The 18,215-nt window shown below is 52.2% G+C and overlaps 1 protein-coding gene and 1 long non-coding RNA gene across 9 annotated transcripts in view; one reads left to right on the forward strand and one right to left on the reverse strand.

The window, feature by feature from the left end:
- Nucleotides 1–220: 220 nt before the first annotated feature.
- On the reverse strand, nucleotides 221–1,690 carry LOC139084212 (uncharacterized). Its single transcript, XR_011541616.1, has 2 exons — nucleotides 1,353–1,690; nucleotides 221–809 (listed from the first exon to the last, which is right to left on the reverse strand). It is a non-coding gene; the product is annotated as an uncharacterized lncRNA (long non-coding RNA).
- Nucleotides 632–18,215, forward strand: part of AMPD3 (adenosine monophosphate deaminase 3) — a 45,167-nt gene continuing 27,583 nt past the window's right edge. The window contains exons 1-2 of one of the 8 annotated variants that reach the window (XM_070626347.1): nucleotides 632–983; nucleotides 10,336–10,561. In XM_070626347.1, coding sequence (XP_070482448.1) covers nucleotides 10,341–10,561 — 221 coding nt within the window. In that variant the 5' untranslated portion in view covers nucleotides 632–983; nucleotides 10,336–10,340. Of the gene's footprint in view, nucleotides 984–1,025; nucleotides 1,313–1,390; nucleotides 1,948–5,370; nucleotides 5,733–6,038; nucleotides 6,692–8,792; nucleotides 8,947–10,335; nucleotides 10,562–18,215 lie in introns of those variants that run through there. The other 7 variants (XM_070626349.1, XM_070626346.1, XM_070626348.1 and 4 more) reach the window with 7 other exon arrangements.

The raw sequence follows: 18,215 nt of genomic DNA on the forward strand, positions 1-18,215 counted from the left end.
GAATTTCATGTTTGCAAATTGGTGGATGAGATTCAAACAGTAAGAATTATAGTTTAATAAGTGTAGTCAAAGATGGAAATCTTCTATTTGGCTCTATTTATCTTTGTCATATATAGATATATTCATATACACATGTGTATATATATATATAGGCAATAACAGCGATTAGGACTAAGTATTGACATTAACTGAACTTAAAAGCATACTTTCTAGTCTCATAAAACATTGAACTAAGATTTATTAAAACCATTTTTAATCACGTTGCTCTCACTAAACATATTTTTGCTAATAACTTTAAATTGGAAAGAAAAAGGTATATTGTACCATTCATTAAAAAAATTTTTAAATTATTGTTCCACCTTCACCACGTCCTTTAATGGTTTTTAGTGTGCTTTATAATATATAACAGATTAATAAGTTGCATGTGCATGTCATTTATAAATAAGTTATAAGTACCAGGCTACAAGATAGAAAAAATAAAACTTGGTACTTAAACGAGACGACCGTGTGAAAGCAGCCGGCACCCTGAGGACACGTGGCGGGTGCCCACCAGTGAATGGTTTCGTTTCCCCCTTGGTGACAAATTTGGTGTGAGAGATGAAACAGAGAAAGAAAGTCAAGGATGGTTCCCAAGTGTGGCCTGGGGGAGAGGGTGGTGGTGGCGGTGTCGCTGACTAAGACTGGAAGCCCGGGAGCAGGAGCAGGTTCCGGCGCGTTCCTGGGAGGATATTAGGAGTCTGAGTTTGGATACCTTTCCACGGGTGCCCCAGGAAGTCGAATCACCATCCGCAGCTGTGGAGCACTCTGGGCTGGAGATGAGGTTCAAGAGGCATTAGCACGCAGGAAGTTGTTAAAACCGTCGGAGTGGGTGAGATCCCCGGAGTGGGCCAGCAGACTGGGAGGCGGCAGGCAGCGGTGGGACCCCGGGGAACGCCGCAACAAAAAAGCCAGGACGTGGAGGCCGAGAACCTGTGCTCACCAAGGTATGCGGAAAATTTGGAGGGAGAGAGAGGGAGGGGCCGCAGGGCCAACTCTGGAAACTGTCCTCCCATCTTTCCAGGAAGGAGGGCGTGGTCAGCAGGTTCACCGGCTGGGGAGAGCTACCGGCTCCCACTGGCTTTGGCAACTGGGAGGTCAGTCCGGACTTGGAGGGGCGGGTCGATAGGCCCAAGAGCAGAGGGTTGGAGAAGACGTGTGTGTGTGTGTGTGCGCGCGTGTGTGTGTGTATTGGGAGGGGCAGGAAGGTGATTCAAGGGACCAGACCGACGCCCAGGAGTAAACCAAGGCTTGCGGGGCCGTTCAGCCACAGGGAGTAAGTCACCTGTTTGGGGGCCGTGGCCCCAGAATCTCACCTGGGAAAAGTCCGGGCGGGGCGGGGGCGGGGGCGGGCAAATCCGAAGCCCGTGGGCAGCGCCCTCGGGCCCGGCGGGTGGCGGTGGAGGCGAGGTCCGGGGACCTGGCTGGAGTCTGACCCCGGGCTGCGGCGGGCACGCTTCCGGCCGAGGGACAGGGTGGCCGCCGGGCCCCCGGCGCGCTCAGGTTTCCTGTGGCAGCGCGGCCCGGGCGTTTCAGGGAGCGTCTGGCGGCGGCGGCCCGCGCCCCTCTGCGGCCAGCTTGTCGCCTCTCCTCTGCCCCGCGCCCAGGTAGGGCACGGCTGGTGCGGCGCGCGGCCGGCGGGCGCCTTCCCTGCGCGGGCGGCCCTCCCCCTGGCGCTGGCCAGGCCCGAGGCTCAGGGGCCCGGGCTCTGCAGCGCTGTGCCCTCGGCTCCTGCCGCGGGCTGCACGGTGGGCACCGGGCGAGGGGGCACGGCTTGGCCCGGCTGGCTGTGGGGCTGGGCAGCCCCCTCCGCGGCGCCTGCCGTGCGCCCTGCCCAGCGCCGCCACCTGCGCTCCAGCCCTGCGGGCCGTCCCCTTCGGGCCCGCGGCATGGCCCTGTCCCCTGAACCCGGTGAGTGCGCGCGATGCTGCGCCGCTGACCTTGGGCCGGCGCCCCGCGCCCCCCGCGGCCCAGGACGGGAGCGCCCCGGGCTCGGCTCCTCGGCTCCGTGCTTCCCGGCTCACCGAGGAGGCGGCGCCGACCCCGGGCTCATCCCTGCCTGTGGTCCTGCCGCTGTCCCTGCGGTGGCCTGGGCTCCAGAGGCCGCAGGTGAGCCAGCCGCATCTCAGCTCCCTGGCGGCCTACAGTGGATTCGCAAGGTTTAGAGAAATTAAGGGACCCGGGACTTGCCGCCACTTAAGCGCCGGGACAGGTTTCTAGGTGCTTGAGGACAGGCCTGGTATCAATGGCTGTGGTGGACTTCCGGAGGAGGATGGACGGGTGACAGGGTGACGGGGTCGTTTGAGGCCTTCATCCCTACTTCTTTGGCTCTGTCCCGGCAAGGGAGGCGACCGGCGCACTGGCAGTCTGCTTTCTGCCCTTGAACTTCCTGGGAGCTGCTTTGCCAGCGGAGCTGCTAATGGCTTGTCTTGGCTGACAGAGGCCTCTGGGGTGAGCTTTGAGAGGCCCTGGAGTCAGAGAGGCTTGCTAACTAGAGTGTCATCTCCCACAACTGTTACGTCCTTGCATGTGGCTGGAAGCTCGGTGTTGACAAATTAGCAGAGGGGCTGGGTGAAAGTTGGAACACTGGGAGGAATTTTAGCATGATCCTGAGCCCTTGCTGGCTATCCATCCGCCTGGATGTGGGGACCAACGTTTGACCATCTTCAGGGAAAAGCTGGCTGCAGCTGGAACTTTCAGAGGAGAACTTCTTCCCTGGGCTGTGAAGGGTCAGTGCCGAGTGGTAGCGCGCCCATGAGCCAGGCAGACGGAGGCCCTGTCAGCTCTCACCTCCTGGAGTGTTGACAGCAGGTTTAGGGTAGTTAGTCTGGTCTGGCTGCAACTCTGGCTGCAGCTCTGAGGGGCCTGCTTGCTCTGAAGGTGGTGTTATGGGGCTGCCTTGTCTGAGAATCATGGGGCTCGCTTGGGTGGGTTGCTGGGAGACGCCTGGACCTCTCAGCTCCACCCTCAGCCCAACCTCAGTCCTTCTGGGATCTTGGGTAAGGGGTGAGTGGCTCTTAGCTAAGTCAAGAAGTTCTTTGAGAGATGAGGCCTGTTTTTCTTATCCTTATACTAGGTGAATCTCTCTTCAAATGGCCTCAAAATCAATCCCAGATCTTGAAAATATCATGGGCAGGTGAGAACAAGCCTTAGGGTTAAGCAGGGAGAGACCTTTCTCCCCTAAAACTACTCATTGGCTTTCCTGGTTCTTCCCTCAAATGTATGAATCTCTTAGTTTTTCCGTGTGCCGGCTGCATATCTAGGACAGGGGACCATGGCTTTGGGCTGTGATATATAAGGGGCTGACACGTAAGAGGATGGGCTCATGGCTGGAGTGCTGGCTGTGGAAAGTCAGCAGGAAGTTTCATTCATAGAGGAGAAAGCTATTTCTCCTGATTTGTTTTCACATTTAAACATGATTTCCTTTTTCTTGCACCCAAACAGGAACTTGAGAGAGTACCTGGCACATAATAGTGCTCAGTAAATAATGTTGAATAAGAGGATTCCATGTCTAGATGAAACTTCATGTTCATTTTCTCAGTTGGACTCTCTTGTATCTGATTTCGTGGTGACAGTGATGACAATGATGTTCATGGATAATACTTATGAAGCACATACTATGGGCCGGATACTATTCTAAGCACTGCGCGTATGCTGTTTAATTGTCATGGCCACCTGTGAGATCAGTACTATTATTATCACCATTTTTTAGGGGATAAAGCTGAGCCAGAGAAGTTGAGTACTGTATCTTGCCTAAGGTCGTGCAGCTAGGTGCTGGAAGAGGATTCAAACCCAGCTAGTCTGGCTTGAGTCCATATTCTTAACCATACACTGTACTGACTCTTGAGATTGCATAGGTGGATTCATCACTTAGCACATTCACTCATTCATTATTTCATGCATTCAACAAACATTTATTGATGCCTACATATCCCAGGCATGGGGATACAATAGTGAAGGAGGTGGGCAAGGTCTGTCATGGGGCTGATGTTTGGCAGGTGAAGCCCCTTTGCCCAACTCCCGCGTGAGTCACGCACACCTCAGAAATGAGAGAGACAATGGATGCCTGTAGGCAAGCCCACAGAATCCTTTTGTCGGGGGGCAGAGTAGTATCTTTCCTGATGAGACATAATTTGATTCCAGCCTCTCCTGTCTTTTGGGGTTTGTAAGGCTCCCTTAAGTGATAAAAGTGATTGCTGACTGGTCTCCTGCACAGGAGATGCAGGCCCTGGGCTGGGTTATCATAGATCATCTTAGTGTTCCTTCAAAAGGGAAATGAGGCTCTGAGCTTGGAACCAGTGCTCCCCACTCCAAAGGAACTTCCAGGCCACGAGAAGCAGTGGCATGTTAGACTCAGGTGGAATTGTGAGGTCCTGAGCGAAGTTTGCCCTCCCAAGACAGAGCCACAGTGTGCTGCTGAACTGCCACTGTTTGGAAGGATCTTGCATCCCTTTGGTTCATTGGGACCCTTGGCCATTGTCCCAACCTGTGTCATCTTAGTGGGGCTGCTGCCCATCTCTGTCTGGACCTGTTGGAGTCACATCCATAGCTGGGCCCCAGAAAGGCAGCTTTGTCTAGGTTGGAAAACAAAGGCTCAGAATGGAAGGCATTTTCCAAAGCCCATGCCATGGGATATTAATAGGTGCTTTTCCTATGGTGGCAGTGGTGGGAGGGTCAAATAAGTGTGTTGGGTGAAACAAAGTTAAGCAGCTTTCTTACTGCAGGACTTCTCGGGTGTTTAGAATCTGCTAGTAGGACTTGTGCGTGAGTCCCTGTAAGGGCCTATGGTAAGCAGTATTTTCCAAGCCTTCTGACCTTTTATGTTCTACAAACTATACTTCGGAAATGCTCCTTTAGACTAAGGCTATCCACGGTCTGGTTAAAGGTGCAGAATAAAGTTCCCTGAATGTGTTGGGTCCAGGGAGGTTCCCAGAAGCACGTGCTAAGATGCTCCCATTGCAACCTCCATCCTGCCAGCAGAAGGAATCATTTGCCCCTCCTCCTTTCCGGCAGAACGGTACTAAGGGCTTGGGTTTTTTTCGCTCCATGCTTTAAGTCCACTTAATTATTTAAAGACTAAATATTACCCTCCCTCGAGGTTGCTTGTAGCCTGCTGGTTGCACTGTTTATAAAACAGCTGTGAGGACAGGTGGGTCATAATCTCTGGGTAGTAAAGCCCAGCAGCGGCCTGAGGATTGTGTGTCAACGCTGTAATCCTGCTCCGCATGCACAGGAATTATTATGTGGGCTCAGGAAGGCACAACCTCACGATTGGACATGAGAAGGTGACTCAGGCCCAAGTCAGGGCTAGAGCTAGCCTTGCAGTAAACAACTGACCCATCCTTTCTCGGCTCTTCTCCCCAGGATTTCAACAGCACCACAGAAATAGCCATTTTGCTCATGGTTATTTCCCAGACCCACGCCATTTGTCTAAGTCACTGGGAGGCCGTGTGTCTGTTCTGAGCCTTCCCACACAGGACTGTCCTTCTCCTAAAGGGAGGAACGGAGCTTTGTGCCCCTGTGATGCTGTTTCAATTCACCCTGCTTGCTGTTAGAGGACTGCTCCTGTGGGCCATTTAAAGTGGCTCCACCTTCCCCAGGGAGAGTGACAGCTGCTGGTGGCAGGGTGGCCGAGTCCAGCCGGTGCTCAGGAGGCTTCTCAGAGCTGGAGGTCCACGTGGGAACGGTGGACGGCAGTAAGAAGGGGAGGTGGATGGGCTCAGGTGGCTCCGGTGGGGTGCACTTTTCTGTGTGTGCGTGTGTGTATGTGTGTGTGTGCGCATGCACGCCCTGGTGGAGCTCGTCAGACTGCCCAGTCACCTGTGATGTGCGGCTTCCTTCAGGGAAGAAAGGAAGGAGTGGGACAAGGCATGCCAGCTTTTCATTCTGGCCTGCTCCTGCGCTGAGGTGTCCCCCTCCCTGAGTCTCTGTCCTTTCCTGGGAGGGGAGGGAGCCATTCATGGTCCTTCCCCCTTTTAGAGGAGGAGGGGAGGGAGGAGCTTGTATTGGCAGCTGGGCTCAGAGCTCCCCCTGCCAGTCCCGGGGTGCCCTCAGGACAGTTGTTTTTGGGGGGCCCTCTAAGGGAGGGTGGGCAGGCTGTGCTGTAGATGAATCCCCTTGGTCAGATGAGCCCTGTTGCTAGCCCAGCCTGAAGTGCTGTTCAACACGGAGGCAGCAGAGGCGATGGTATCGCAGGCATGCACGTGGCTGCTCTGCTCTCAGGAGGGGTCTGGGCGTTAGAGGGAGGCTGCGGCTTATCTTCTGTGGTCAGTCAGGAAGGCGGACTGTGCTGCTGTGCTGGGGCAGCGGCGGCTTTAGTTTCTCGCTCTGGAGAGGGTAGCAAACAGGGCCAGGACCCCGCATTCAGGATACAGCAGCTGCGGCTCCCGGGCCTTACCTGGGCCCTTTAGGACCCTTGGGAATTTTCCACTTACATTTCACATTCACGGAAGAATTTCCAGCCCAGGCTTTTCCTGCTCTTGCTCACTGGCTGCTTCACTGACATGCAAAGCAGAGACCTCCCACCTTAGCAGCGGCAGGCAGGACCCAGCTAGCTGCCTTACACACTGACTCAGCTCAGCCTCAGGGCAGCACGCGTGCATCGCCCGTGTGGCATCCTCAGGATCAGCCATGGAGTCTCCGGTGCCAGCCTCAGGTCTGTGTCATGGGTTCTGATGAAGGGAGTCCGGCAAGAGCAAGAAGCAGCTCCATCTGTGTCGGGAGGGGATTTAAGTGGCACTGTGCTTCCTTTTTGGAGGGTTGAAAAGTTACCATTTATTGAAATTGGTGGCATTTTACTGCTTTCTAACTTTGGGACACTTCTATATGCTCGTTGGAGGGTGTCGTGTGTAACAATGAGATAAGCCGTATCACTGGCGATGCTGGTAAATTCGGTTGAGCCTCCCAAGCCTTTTGGCATCAGCTGACAAACAGTTGAAAGCCAGGCTTGAACAAGCAGTGGGCACTGAAGCTCTGCTTGGTATTTGTAGAGTGAGCTTTCCTAGGCATCCTGGCCAGGCAGGGGTCTGTGGGTCTGAGAAGGGAGACAAGCTCTGGAGCGAGGGGTTGGCAGGTGGGAGCTGTCCGCTAAGGATGTCCAGAAGACAGTAAATGTCCAGACGACTTCTAAGGCCCACTGACTTAACCCAGTACTCCACCTGGGTTATGTGGTCCATATTAAGGCATGGCATGAAGTTGTCACCAATTATTTAAGACATTGGTAGTAATTCTGCAAGAGATTCATGTGGGTTCCGTAAAAAAAAGGGTCTATGGGGAAATGCTACTCTGTGATCCTCGAGTCTTTGATGTGCCTTGTGAATCTGGGGTGAGGGGCTGTGGAAAGCAGAATCTTCCTAATAACTGACCACAGGACCTGTTTTACCAGCAAGAGGCATTGACGTCTCATGGGACCCAGTTTGGAAAAGGCTGATTTAAGCTTTTTAAGCTAAAAAAAAAGGAAGATCTTTTGTAGAAAGATACATTCCAAAAAGTATGTGTAGTTGACTTGAGCAAGCTAAAAATGCCTCATGGAAAAACATGGCAGGATCTGGCATAACAGCCATCAGACACAAAGGGCTCCCCACATGCCCGTTTCTGAGGGGGCCTGGTGCAGTGGCTAGGTCAGGCCATGTGTGTTTGTGGGGGCCAGGGGAGGGGGTGGAAAGGTTGTGGTGGGCAGCTTCCAGTCCAGGACAAGAGCTAACGCAGAGCTGGGTCTCAGTGGTGTAGTTTCCTTGGGCTGCCCTCTCTCTGTGTGGGTTAGGTGGGAGAGGACCCTACTTGCCAAAACCTGGGATGTAGAACTTTGATTTGTTTCCTATTTTTCTTTTTTTATAAACTCTTAAGTCTGTTCATTTTCTTTCTATCTTCTTTGTATTTGTTAAAATGACATTATAATAGCATTAGCTATCGAAACCAGGGACTGCCTCACCCACAGGCAATCTGCCACCTGGCCATTTGAGTGTGTGTCCCTCACGCAGCCCTTGTCCATAAGGGGATCCATTTTCATATCATTGTAACCAAAGGGCGGGTACAGTTTTATGTATTAATTTTTTCATTTACTGTTATTTCACAAGATATTATTTATGTGATTGCACTGTCCTCATAATTATAATTTTGCTTGCTTAACTTTTCTTTCAAGCGAGTGTGCTTTTATTTGGACGTTTTTAACTATTTATGTAAAGAGTGCAGGCAAACATCGTTGTGCTTTTTCCTTCCTTCAGATTCTTTTCTTAGAAGCAGTTTCTAGAAGCGAGTTTACTCTGTCAGATGGGGTGGGTGCTTGCCGGTATTGGCCGCACCTCGCCTGGGCCTGTCTGCTGTCTACTTCTGAGGTGCCATGTGAGGTTTTGGAATGCCGCACTTGACCTTGGCCTGCGACTTGGGGGTGGGGGTCCAGCTTTGTTCTGGCCTCACAGCTCCTCCTGGGTCCAGTTCTTTGTCTTTCTCTCCTCTGTCGCTTTCTTCTCCCAGTGTCTCCTCTGATGGTTTCCAGCTTCCCCTTCTCTCTCCTATCGGGACGTGGAAATCTCCACGGTCAGTGCGGCTCCTCTTCCTCTTTGCAGGACAGGCCTTTGCCGTCCTGGCCTCTGCTGCACAGACCAGTACATTTGGTGCCGAGGTGCCACTGTCCTCATCAGCTCCCTCCCCCTCCCCCTGAGGGTGAGGAGGCCCAGGAAAGGCACGGCCCTGGGTGTGGAGGGAAGGAGGAAATTGGTGTCAGAGCCAAGGGGCCCGGAGATGTGCTTTGACTGCCCGTTACCAGCCCGGCTTCCTCCTTCCTGTCTGTGTCATGAATGAGAGATGACCAGGGCAGCAGGCCTCCGTGGCACCGAAACCTGTCTGGTATCGAGAATTCCACCACTTAAGTGGGCCTTGGAGCCCATTTAGTGCAATTCCTTCATCCCACAGGTGAGAGAATTGTGAGGAGCAGAGAATGACTGTCCCAAGGCTGCTCAGTGTGTCCCTCCTGACCTGCCATTGCTTCCTCTCCCTGCCAGACAGCAGCTGGGCCTGCTCTTACCTTCTTCCTCATCTGTCGGGCTGACAAAACCCAACACTTCTCTCTTTGAACCTTCCTTAAAGAAATTATGGTAGTAGGGGGACAGGAAGCTCCTCTTCCAGAGCTGCTCCTGGTGGAGGCGGCTTGTCGAAAAGATGTGGTATTCACCTGTTCCACACGTGTGAGGCTGGGGACAGCGAGGAGACCTGCCCGGACACCCAAATGGACAAAGAGAAGCAGCACAGCATAGTGGTTAAGAATACAGGTGCTGGAACCAGGTGCCAGGGTTCAAATCCCTGAGCAGGGTCTCAGAGAGGAACATGACTGGGGAGCCAAAGGCTGAGGACAGCACCGGTCTCTGCCACCTATTGAAGGTGTGCCCTGGGCAAGATAACTCTCTGTGCCTTCATTTTCTCATCTGTAAAGTGGGAATAATAAGACTAACTGAGTTCATAAGTATGAAGGGCTTGGCAGGGTGTACGTAGGTGCTATATAACTGTTGAAAGAAAGACAGACAGAAAGAAAAGAAAGGAACCAACCAGGTGGCTAGGCCAGCTGCTGACAGTAAGGAACCAATCAGAGAGGTGGCTGAGGGCAGGCTTTCTTGAGGAAGTGAGTCTTCAGCTGCGTTGTGAAAGTCGAGGGTGTCCTTGTCTCAAACCTTTGTCTTATTTGCTGTGTCTTGTAAGAAGTTCTGGGGGGTTTGGGAGATGGTGGAACTGTATTTGCAGATTCTTTTTTTTCAGCAAAGGTCCCCATTTATGAAATGAAGAAGGCAGCTTTGGGTTCCCCAGGGATCCGCTGTCATCTCTGGGACCTCAAGTTATCCTTAGACTCCTTGGGCCTCGGTCTTCCCCTCTGTGCAGTGGGAGCAAGGTTTGGTCGTTGTTGCACTGGAACGGCCTCCCGGAACGGTCTGCAGGAGGCCAGTTCTGAACTCTTCTCTCCCTTTTCCATCGTGGAAACAAAGTCGAGAAAGGCAGGGCTGCCAGCGTGCGGTGGCTTCCCCGAGTTCGGGAAAATGGAGGCACACTTGGTTGGACAGCTCCTCTTGGCCTTCCGATCCTTTGTTTCCTCGTGAAATATAAGTGACCCCACACTCTTGACATCCGAGCGACTCATTGAGCTAGTTTTTAAAGTTGGCGGGCTGGGTTTGGTCTGGGGAATTCCTGAGTAGACAGCGGACCCTAAGGACCAGGGGGGCCGGGCCCTCGTTTCAGGACCTTCTCCTCCTCCCCCCCCGTGGTTCACGCCATCCCGTAACTCGTGAAGCTCAATGCTTGTTCTTTTCCCGCCAGCCGAGATGCCGCGCCAGTTCCCCAAGCTGAACATCTCTGAGGTGGATGAGCAAGTCCGGCTCCTGGCCGAGAAGGTGTTTGCTAAAGTGCTCCGAGAAGAGGACAGCAAAGATGCTCTGTCCCTGTTCACCGTCCCCGAGGACTGCCCCATCGGGCAGAAGGAGGCCAAGGAGAGGGAGCTGCAGAAGGAGCTGGCAGAGCAGAAGTCTGTGGAGACTGCAAAAAGGTTTGTTCCTTCCCACGACTCAGCTCCCGGGTGCACGGTTGTGAGACCCAGGCAGGCTGTGGGTGTGCGTCCTGAGGTGAGGCCCCTCCTGGGGACTGGCCTATGCCCGAGAGCTGCATGATTTCTTAACCGAGGCTGCTTAATTCATCACTTATTTTTTGAAGGACATTTTGGTGGCTCTGTTTGGTTGAAAAGGTCAAAAACCGCTATCTCTCTGCTGCTGCTTTAGTAGCAAATCATAAATACACACCCTTTCTAAAAGACATTTCCATTTTCCTTTTGGAAATTTGAGGATTTCTTGGGAAACATCGATTTTACTTCCTTCTTCCCCTGACAAGTACTTTGCCTTATTGATTAACTCAGCTCAGCATTTGCCAGGTGGGCACTGGGGTGCACCAATGAACAGGGTAGATACCGTCCCTGCCCCGTAGAGCTTACAGTTGGTCCAGACAGTAATTAACTGGACAAATTAATTTAAAAATGCTGAGTTATGATAAATGCTGTGTCAGTCAGTGTCTAACTAGAAATACAGAAACCAGTTGAGCAATGGAAATAGGATTTGAACACAGGGAATTGGTTACAGAGGTGGAGAACTGAGGAGACAAGCAGGCGAGGGGAGCAGCCCAGAGATTAGACACAGCAGGAAGCAGCTACCCGACTAGGCTGGAGAGACAATGGAAAGAGGTGGTGTGGCCGGAGCCCAGGGTGGAGAGGTTGGAACTGTGGGGGCCTTTCCAATGGAAACTGGAGCCAAGGAGAGGCAACAGCTGCAGAGACGCCTCCCAAGGCAGCGATGGAGGCAGAAGTCACCTGGCTTTAATCCTTCTGCCGCCTTCCAATTTCCCCCAGTTGTTACCATTAGCCAAACCTGGCCGGAAGCCAGCTGACAGATAGCTGTAAACACAGGGGAGGACGGGAGAGGATCTGAGGACAAACAGGCCCAGGCCCAGCAGAGGTGCTAGGAAGGAGATGAATAGGGAGTGGAGAGAGAAGGGGGTGGGGGGGGAATGAGGGGTGTGAGAGTCCTTTTTCCCATTAGCTAGTTGGGGAAGGACTCTCAAGGTGACATGGTAGCTGATACTTAAAGGGTGTAGAGGAGCTGGCTATGCACAGAGCTGGGTTGGAGGAGCCAGGACAAAGGCCCTCAAGTGTCTTCAAGGAGGCCCTGTAGGCAGAGGTGTGGTCCGGGGGGCAGTGCCCTGACCTGAGGCTGGAGGGGTGGGCAGGGCCCAGATCCACTGGCCTTGTGCACCCTGATAAGGAGTTTGCATCTTAGTCCAAGTGCAATGGGGAAGCCCTCACCCTTTCACAGTTTATCTTACCTGGGACAGCAGAATTAAAGAATAAAAGCTTTGAGGAAGCGTCCAGTGGAGCTGTAGCTGGCGCCTGCTTGGCCAGCACACTGCAGACCTCAACGGCTAATGCAGTGGGACATAAGCCCTCTCTGAGACCTGGTCAGCCATCAGGGCCTTCCTAAGCTACCTCCTTATTTTTAAAGGCAAGTCCTTTCCTTTCTTGGGAATATGGAATTGCACTGTTTCCTTAACTTTTTTGGTAAAGAAGTAAAAAGTGGAGTACTGGTATAAAAGCAAGAACAGAGCCTCACCATCGTTAAAATAAGTGCTTTCCTTCCTCCGAGGCGCTGTGCCCCTGAAGGGGGGGCATTGGTGCCATCAGCCAGCTCAAGTGCCAGCCTCGTGTGGGGTGAGGTGTGGTGGTGGCCCCAGGCGCAGCATGGTCACCCCTGAGGGGGAAGCAGAGCTTGACTGTAGAGATCCTTGTCCGTGCTGCCTGAGCTTAACAGGGCTGGCGATGAACTGAGCAGTCTGCAGGACCTTCTGTGTCTGATGAACTGAGCATTTTAGACCCGTCCTAATACGAACAGAAGGAGTCCTGGCATTTTTTATTACTGGGAATAATAGGTTTCTGAGGCCAGTGTCTGTTACAGAGTGACACGGCCTGACGTCTGCAGGAGGAGACTGTTTTCCTCCTGTCAGTGCCCAGTCTCACGGCAAGATGGAAGCCTTCTCACTCAGAGTCCAGCTGTGCTCCAGGGTTTCCAGAAATTCCTCTGCGAACTCCTCTCCAGAAATTTGATCCTGTCCCTACTTACTAGGATGTGGTGGTCTCGGTTTGCATCCCTGCCCCTTTTGGCCGGCTGCTCCTGGGGGACTGTACCTGGCTCCTACTGCCTCCCCGGGATCCAGCCCAGGACTCAGCCTGTGTTGGTGAGCCGTGGATATGTGGCAGAGGAAAGATGTCCTGTTTCTCCACTGCCACCACAGATACCACATCAGGGTGGCCGCAGCTCCCTTGATCACTGGGTTCTGCCGCTCACTAGTACCCTCCGTGACCTTGGGCAGATTAGGAAACCTCTCTGTGTCCCAGTTTCTTCCTTGTCTATAAAGTGGGGATGGTAGTAGGATCTACTTTCATGGGGTGTTGTGAGGAATGAGGGAATTAACATATGTGAAAGGCTTAGGACAGTGCTTGGGTCACAGTGAGCCCCCTGTAAATGTTAACTCTTTATCCACCTTCCTGCTGTGGAGACGGGCAGCAATAGCAGCTCTGCGTACGGTGGCCCAAGTGCGGGGCTGTGCAGCTCACCCCCGTTCTTTAATCCCCACACCACACTTACCTGGTGGATGTCTATGATCTCAGTTTTGCAGATGAGGGAACTAAGGCTCAGAGAAGTTAAATTAACTTGCACAAGGACACATAGCGAGTGAGTGACAGAGCAGGAACTGAAACCCATATCTTTTGAATCAAGAACCCCACATTTGGTCACAAGGCTGTCCCATCTCCAGTCGGGGGGGGGCTTTGGGTGCCTCTCCCCAGGATATAGTTGCCAGCTTCTGAATGAAATGGAGGGAAGCGAGGCCAAAGCTCCCCCCTGCCCACTGGCTTCTTTTCTGACAAAGGGCGGCCTGGTCCCTGGACTACCCCTCAGATGTCCCAGTGTCCTCTGGACTGTGCACCCCCAGTTTTGTCTTTCAGCTTCACTGCTCAGTAGAGGCTTCATTATGCAAATATTCAGAAGCGAACAGTTTCGGGAGGAGCCCTCTCCCCAGCTTCCTCTCTGTCTCTGGCTCCTCGCTGACATTCTGGAGCAGAAATGGTGATCTGGAGCCTTCTTGTGAGGAGCCCACAGGCCTGGAGGCAGCAGCAGGTCTCCAGATACCCAGAGTCTGTGGGTTGGGTTTCAAACTGTGACGTAAGATGGGGTTTCCAGTTTGAAAAAGCCCTCCCTCGCCCTGGCTCCTCTGACAAGCCTGAATATTCCTGGCCCTTGGACAAGGCTTTTCTTTATAACCATTGTCTTCTTCTCTCTTATTGGAAAAAAACAGACTATTCTAAGTCTAATGTAAAGGCACAAACTAAAACCAGGAAGTGAAACAGCTTCCTACAAAAAGAAGAAAAACTGCGGCTGTAAGAAAGATGAGCACCCAAAGCCTGGGAGCAGCTGTCAGAGCTGAGCTGGGTTCAGACATAACCTTTCTGGAATTGGGGCCGACTCCAGGGAGCCAGTGCCTCAGGCTGCTCAGAGAAGCTCTCATTTTGCAGGCCAGGCCCTGGTCAGGAGGCCAGCGGGGGGGGGACAGCTTGCCACAGGCGCTGGCTCCTTAGGAAGCTGACATTCTCTACTGGGACCCGGGCTGGGTCACGGTGAGAGGGAGGGGGCGCTATCTATGGAATCAAGTCAGGAGGCACAGATGAGAAGATAGGAAACCCCTGGTGGTAGCCAGAAGCTGTCTTTTATTCGCTTTGAATCTTATCATGTTGCCAAGCTAGAGTTTGCCTGTCTACAAGAGCACCCAGCTGGAACTTGGCCAACGCTGACAACAACGTGAAAATTTCTCAGCAACCAAAATGCACATTAGTGCTCCCCCAGCTCTCCTATTTCTTCTTCTGTTTAAACTGTTTTATTGAGATATAATTCACATAGCGTACAATCCACCCACTTAAAGTGCACAAGTCAATGCTTTTTATGATGTTTGCAGAGTCACTTTTATCATTCCCCAAAGAAACCCCGTACCTTTTAGCTGCCGTCCTCCCATGTTCCCATCTCATCTCCTGTTTATTCCTACTTTACACAGAATTCGGGTAAGCTTGGTCATCTTGTTTCCTATCCTGGGACAGACGTAAGGAAGCCAACAAAAAGTGGGGAGAGGGCTGTCTGCAGGCGGAGTCACGAGCGTGTCGTGCGCTGAGCCTGGGCTCCGGCTTCAGAGGCAGCCCTATCTCTCACTGATGGCCTTGGGCAGGCTCTTAACTGTTTCCTGATCTGCAAAATGAGGCTAATGAGAGGACCTACCTTCTCAGAATGAGATGAGCTAATAATCATGACTGCTTAGCCCTGAGCTTGGGACCTCATTAGTGTGCCTGTGTTTGTTATTATTTGACGGTCAGTAGTGAGGGAGGAAACAGGATAGTTATGAAAAGCAGACAGAATAATGCGCAGCACAGCAGCCTGGGACAGAATACCTCTAAGATGGGCACTGGCTAATGCGGTGATGACCCTGAGTCATCGGGACAGCTTTAAATTAAATTATGATTGGTGTGCTCAGGTTAAGATACAGGAGTTATAATTTCATTTTAAAAAGCCACACTGAAGCTTTTTTTTTTTTTTTAAATTAGGATGGAAAGGGTACTTTATCTGAAAAGCTTAGCTCCTTGGAACAGCTGCTTCCCCGAGTAGAATAGATAAACAGATATTTGTTATGAATGATCATAGCATAGCTAGAGTGTGGTTAAATTATTTTGTTTTATGAAACTTCTTAAATCAGAGGAAGGTAACATTTTTAAATTCAGGGCCATCAACAAAGGAGCTTCCTTTGAAACAGTTCAATTCCTCTGCTTTTAAAGTTAAGAATAGAGAGTTTGAAAGTTAATTTAAACGGTAGTAAAGATCATACCTCATTTTGACCCCGGGGGTCTTCGAGGGGAAGGGCAGCTGGGAAGGACTCGGGAAGGGGAGGCGGGTGGGGCAGGTGAATGCCCTCTGCGTTCAGGTTCAGACTGTTAATAAAACGCCACGTGGTTCGTGACTCCTGCCTCCCTCCCACCTTTGGAGGGGTAGTTCTCCTCTGGAGGAGTAGGGGCTGCCAGAATGATCTGAGTGTGTGTGTGGGGAGGGGTTCAAACAGGCCTCCCCATTCTGGAATGTTCCCCTCTCACTCTGGGAGTGATGCAGGAGCCGTCTCTGACTCTGATGCTCCACTGCTCCCACCCCCGGTCTGGATTAGGTGTCTCCTCTGGGATCCCCAAGTATCTGGGGTGTCTCAGCACACCGACCACAGTGTGTGAGGACAATCTGTTGAACTGTCCAGTCATCTGGGCTTTCACCAGTCAGCCCCTGGAGTCGGGGGGTGTGTTTTACCTACCATACACCCCCGGGCCTGGCACAGAGTAGTTTACTGAATATAATGGGATACACATGTGGCCCCCCTGACTCGCTGTACTCAGGTGAGGGTCTTTGGTGAAAGGTTTGTTGTGGCGTGAAGTCCTCTGGACGGACTACAGAGGCCAGTGGGCTTCAGAAGGCCGCTGGGAAGAGGCTGGCTCTTCTCGAGCCTGGAGCTCTTAACTTGGGTTTAGCATTTGAATCAGTGTTGTAACGGGAAGGCTCTGGGGGTGCCTGGGAGCTGAGGAGGGCCGGAAGTGGCTCAGGATAAGGATGGGGACACAGTGAATGGCAGGAGCAGCCAAGGGCCACAGAGTGGGTGGAGGTACCAGACAGGTGCTGAGAGATGCTGTAACAACAGCCCACGTGATCAGTTCCCACCCTGTGTTGCTGGCCTGCTCGGGCAAGAGGGTCCCTGTGGCCAAGAGGACTGTCCACTTCAGGGATGACGGAGCTGCTCTCCGCCCTGCAGGCCCTCAGGCTTGGCCTGGAGCTGGTGTCCTCACAGCCGCACATGCTGCCAGCTCTTTGGCAGGAGTGAGTTTCCGCCAGGTGGACATGTGGGTGGGGGAGGGGGGCATGCCAGCAGTGGTAGAGCAAGTTGGCTAACTCTGGTGCCCCAAGGGTTAGCACGAGGTGCCACAGGTGGGACTGTGGACAGACTGATCTTGGCCCATCATAAGGAAATGCTTTCTAGCAGTGGCAACAGATCATGTTTTGTTCATCTTGTGTTTGTGTGCTTAGCACTGGCCTGGCCCAGAGTAGGTGCTTGGTAAATGTTTTTTGAATAAATCATTGAATGCTGATGTCTTGTTCAGAAATGTAGTGAGCTCTTTGTCACTGGAGGTATTCAAGCAAAGGCTGTCTTAGAGGATTGGGGTGTGTAGACTTTAAAGTTCGTTCCAGCCAGGACACCCTATGGTTATATAATTCAGATAAAGCTTATGAGAACTTCTTTTATTATTATGACACATGTGGGGCTTCAGATAGCCTTGAGAGGGAAAGAAGGACAGGAGTGTGTGGACACACACACACAGAGTCACTTAGCTGCCGTTCTCCACCTTTGTTGGCTGAGCCTCAGTTGTATAGAATGGATACTGGATATGGGCCTATGGAAGGGACAATTTCTAGAATATCTCCTCTGCCTAATCTCCAGCCCCTTTGAATATGATGAGACGTCACTCCCGAGCTTATGCTGTGGTATGTGGCACAGTGGACTTGAAGATAGGGAAGTGACCAGGATGGACCTGACCTAATCGTGTGAGCCCTTAAAGCAGAGAGCTTTCTCAGGCTGGTAGTAGAGGGGAAAGTCAAAGAGATTCAGAGCACGAGAACCATGCGCCATGCCTGGCTTTGAAGATGGTAGGGCTGTGTGCAAGAATCAGAGAGTGACCCCTGCCCAGTAACAAGCAAGGGACCCGAGACCTTGGTCTATGGCCACAGGGAACTGAATTCTGCCGACAACCTGAATGAGCTTGGAAGTGGATTCTTTCCACATAAGAGCCCAGTGTGGCCAATATCTTGATTTTGGCCTTTTGATACCCTAAGCATAGAGCCCAGCCAAGGCCACGCCGACTTCTCACCCACAGAACTGTGAGCCAGTACATGGGTATTGTTTGAAGCCGTCAGGCTTGTGGGAATTTGTTATGCAGCCATAGAAAATGAACACGGGGCCCTTTTCTTGGGCTCCATTTAGCTTTTCCAATTTCTTAGATACAAGCTCAGTGGTTAGTACTGCTTATTCCAAGCTCTTGCCCACGGTGAGTGGGCCTTGAGGAGTTACTCCATCTGTTGTTAAACCCGTCCCTTGTGCCTGCAAAGTCTGGGCTGCCACCGCACAGATGACAATCTGGAGGTCACCTGAAGACCAGCCTGGAGCCACAATGTATGTCTTCAAGGAGAATTCTCTGGGCACTAGCTGGTGGGTATTGGCTTCCTCACTGGGGCACAAGAATAGGGACATTCCTAGGACAAGCCTGGTGGACTCTTGGCTTAGGCAGCCTTCCAGATTTATGATTGTGGTGGGGTTTTTTTCCTTTCTTACCTGTTGCTCACCTTAGATGTCATCCCGGCAGGACTGGCCCTTAGGCAGCATTGGCTGAGGATGTGAGGGTGAAGTTGGCACAGAGATTAAAACAATGACCTGGCAGGTATGTGAGTGACACAGAGGCCAGTGTCTCATGGGACCTGGCTGAACCTGTCAGAATGTGACAAGTAATGGCTCTTCCTCTAGGTATGAACATCCAAAAG

The sequence above is a fragment of the Equus przewalskii genome, chromosome 6 (genome assembly GCF_037783145.1).
Source record: "Equus przewalskii isolate Varuska chromosome 6, EquPr2, whole genome shotgun sequence".
NCBI classification, from domain to species: Eukaryota; Metazoa; Chordata; class Mammalia; order Perissodactyla; family Equidae; genus Equus; species Equus przewalskii.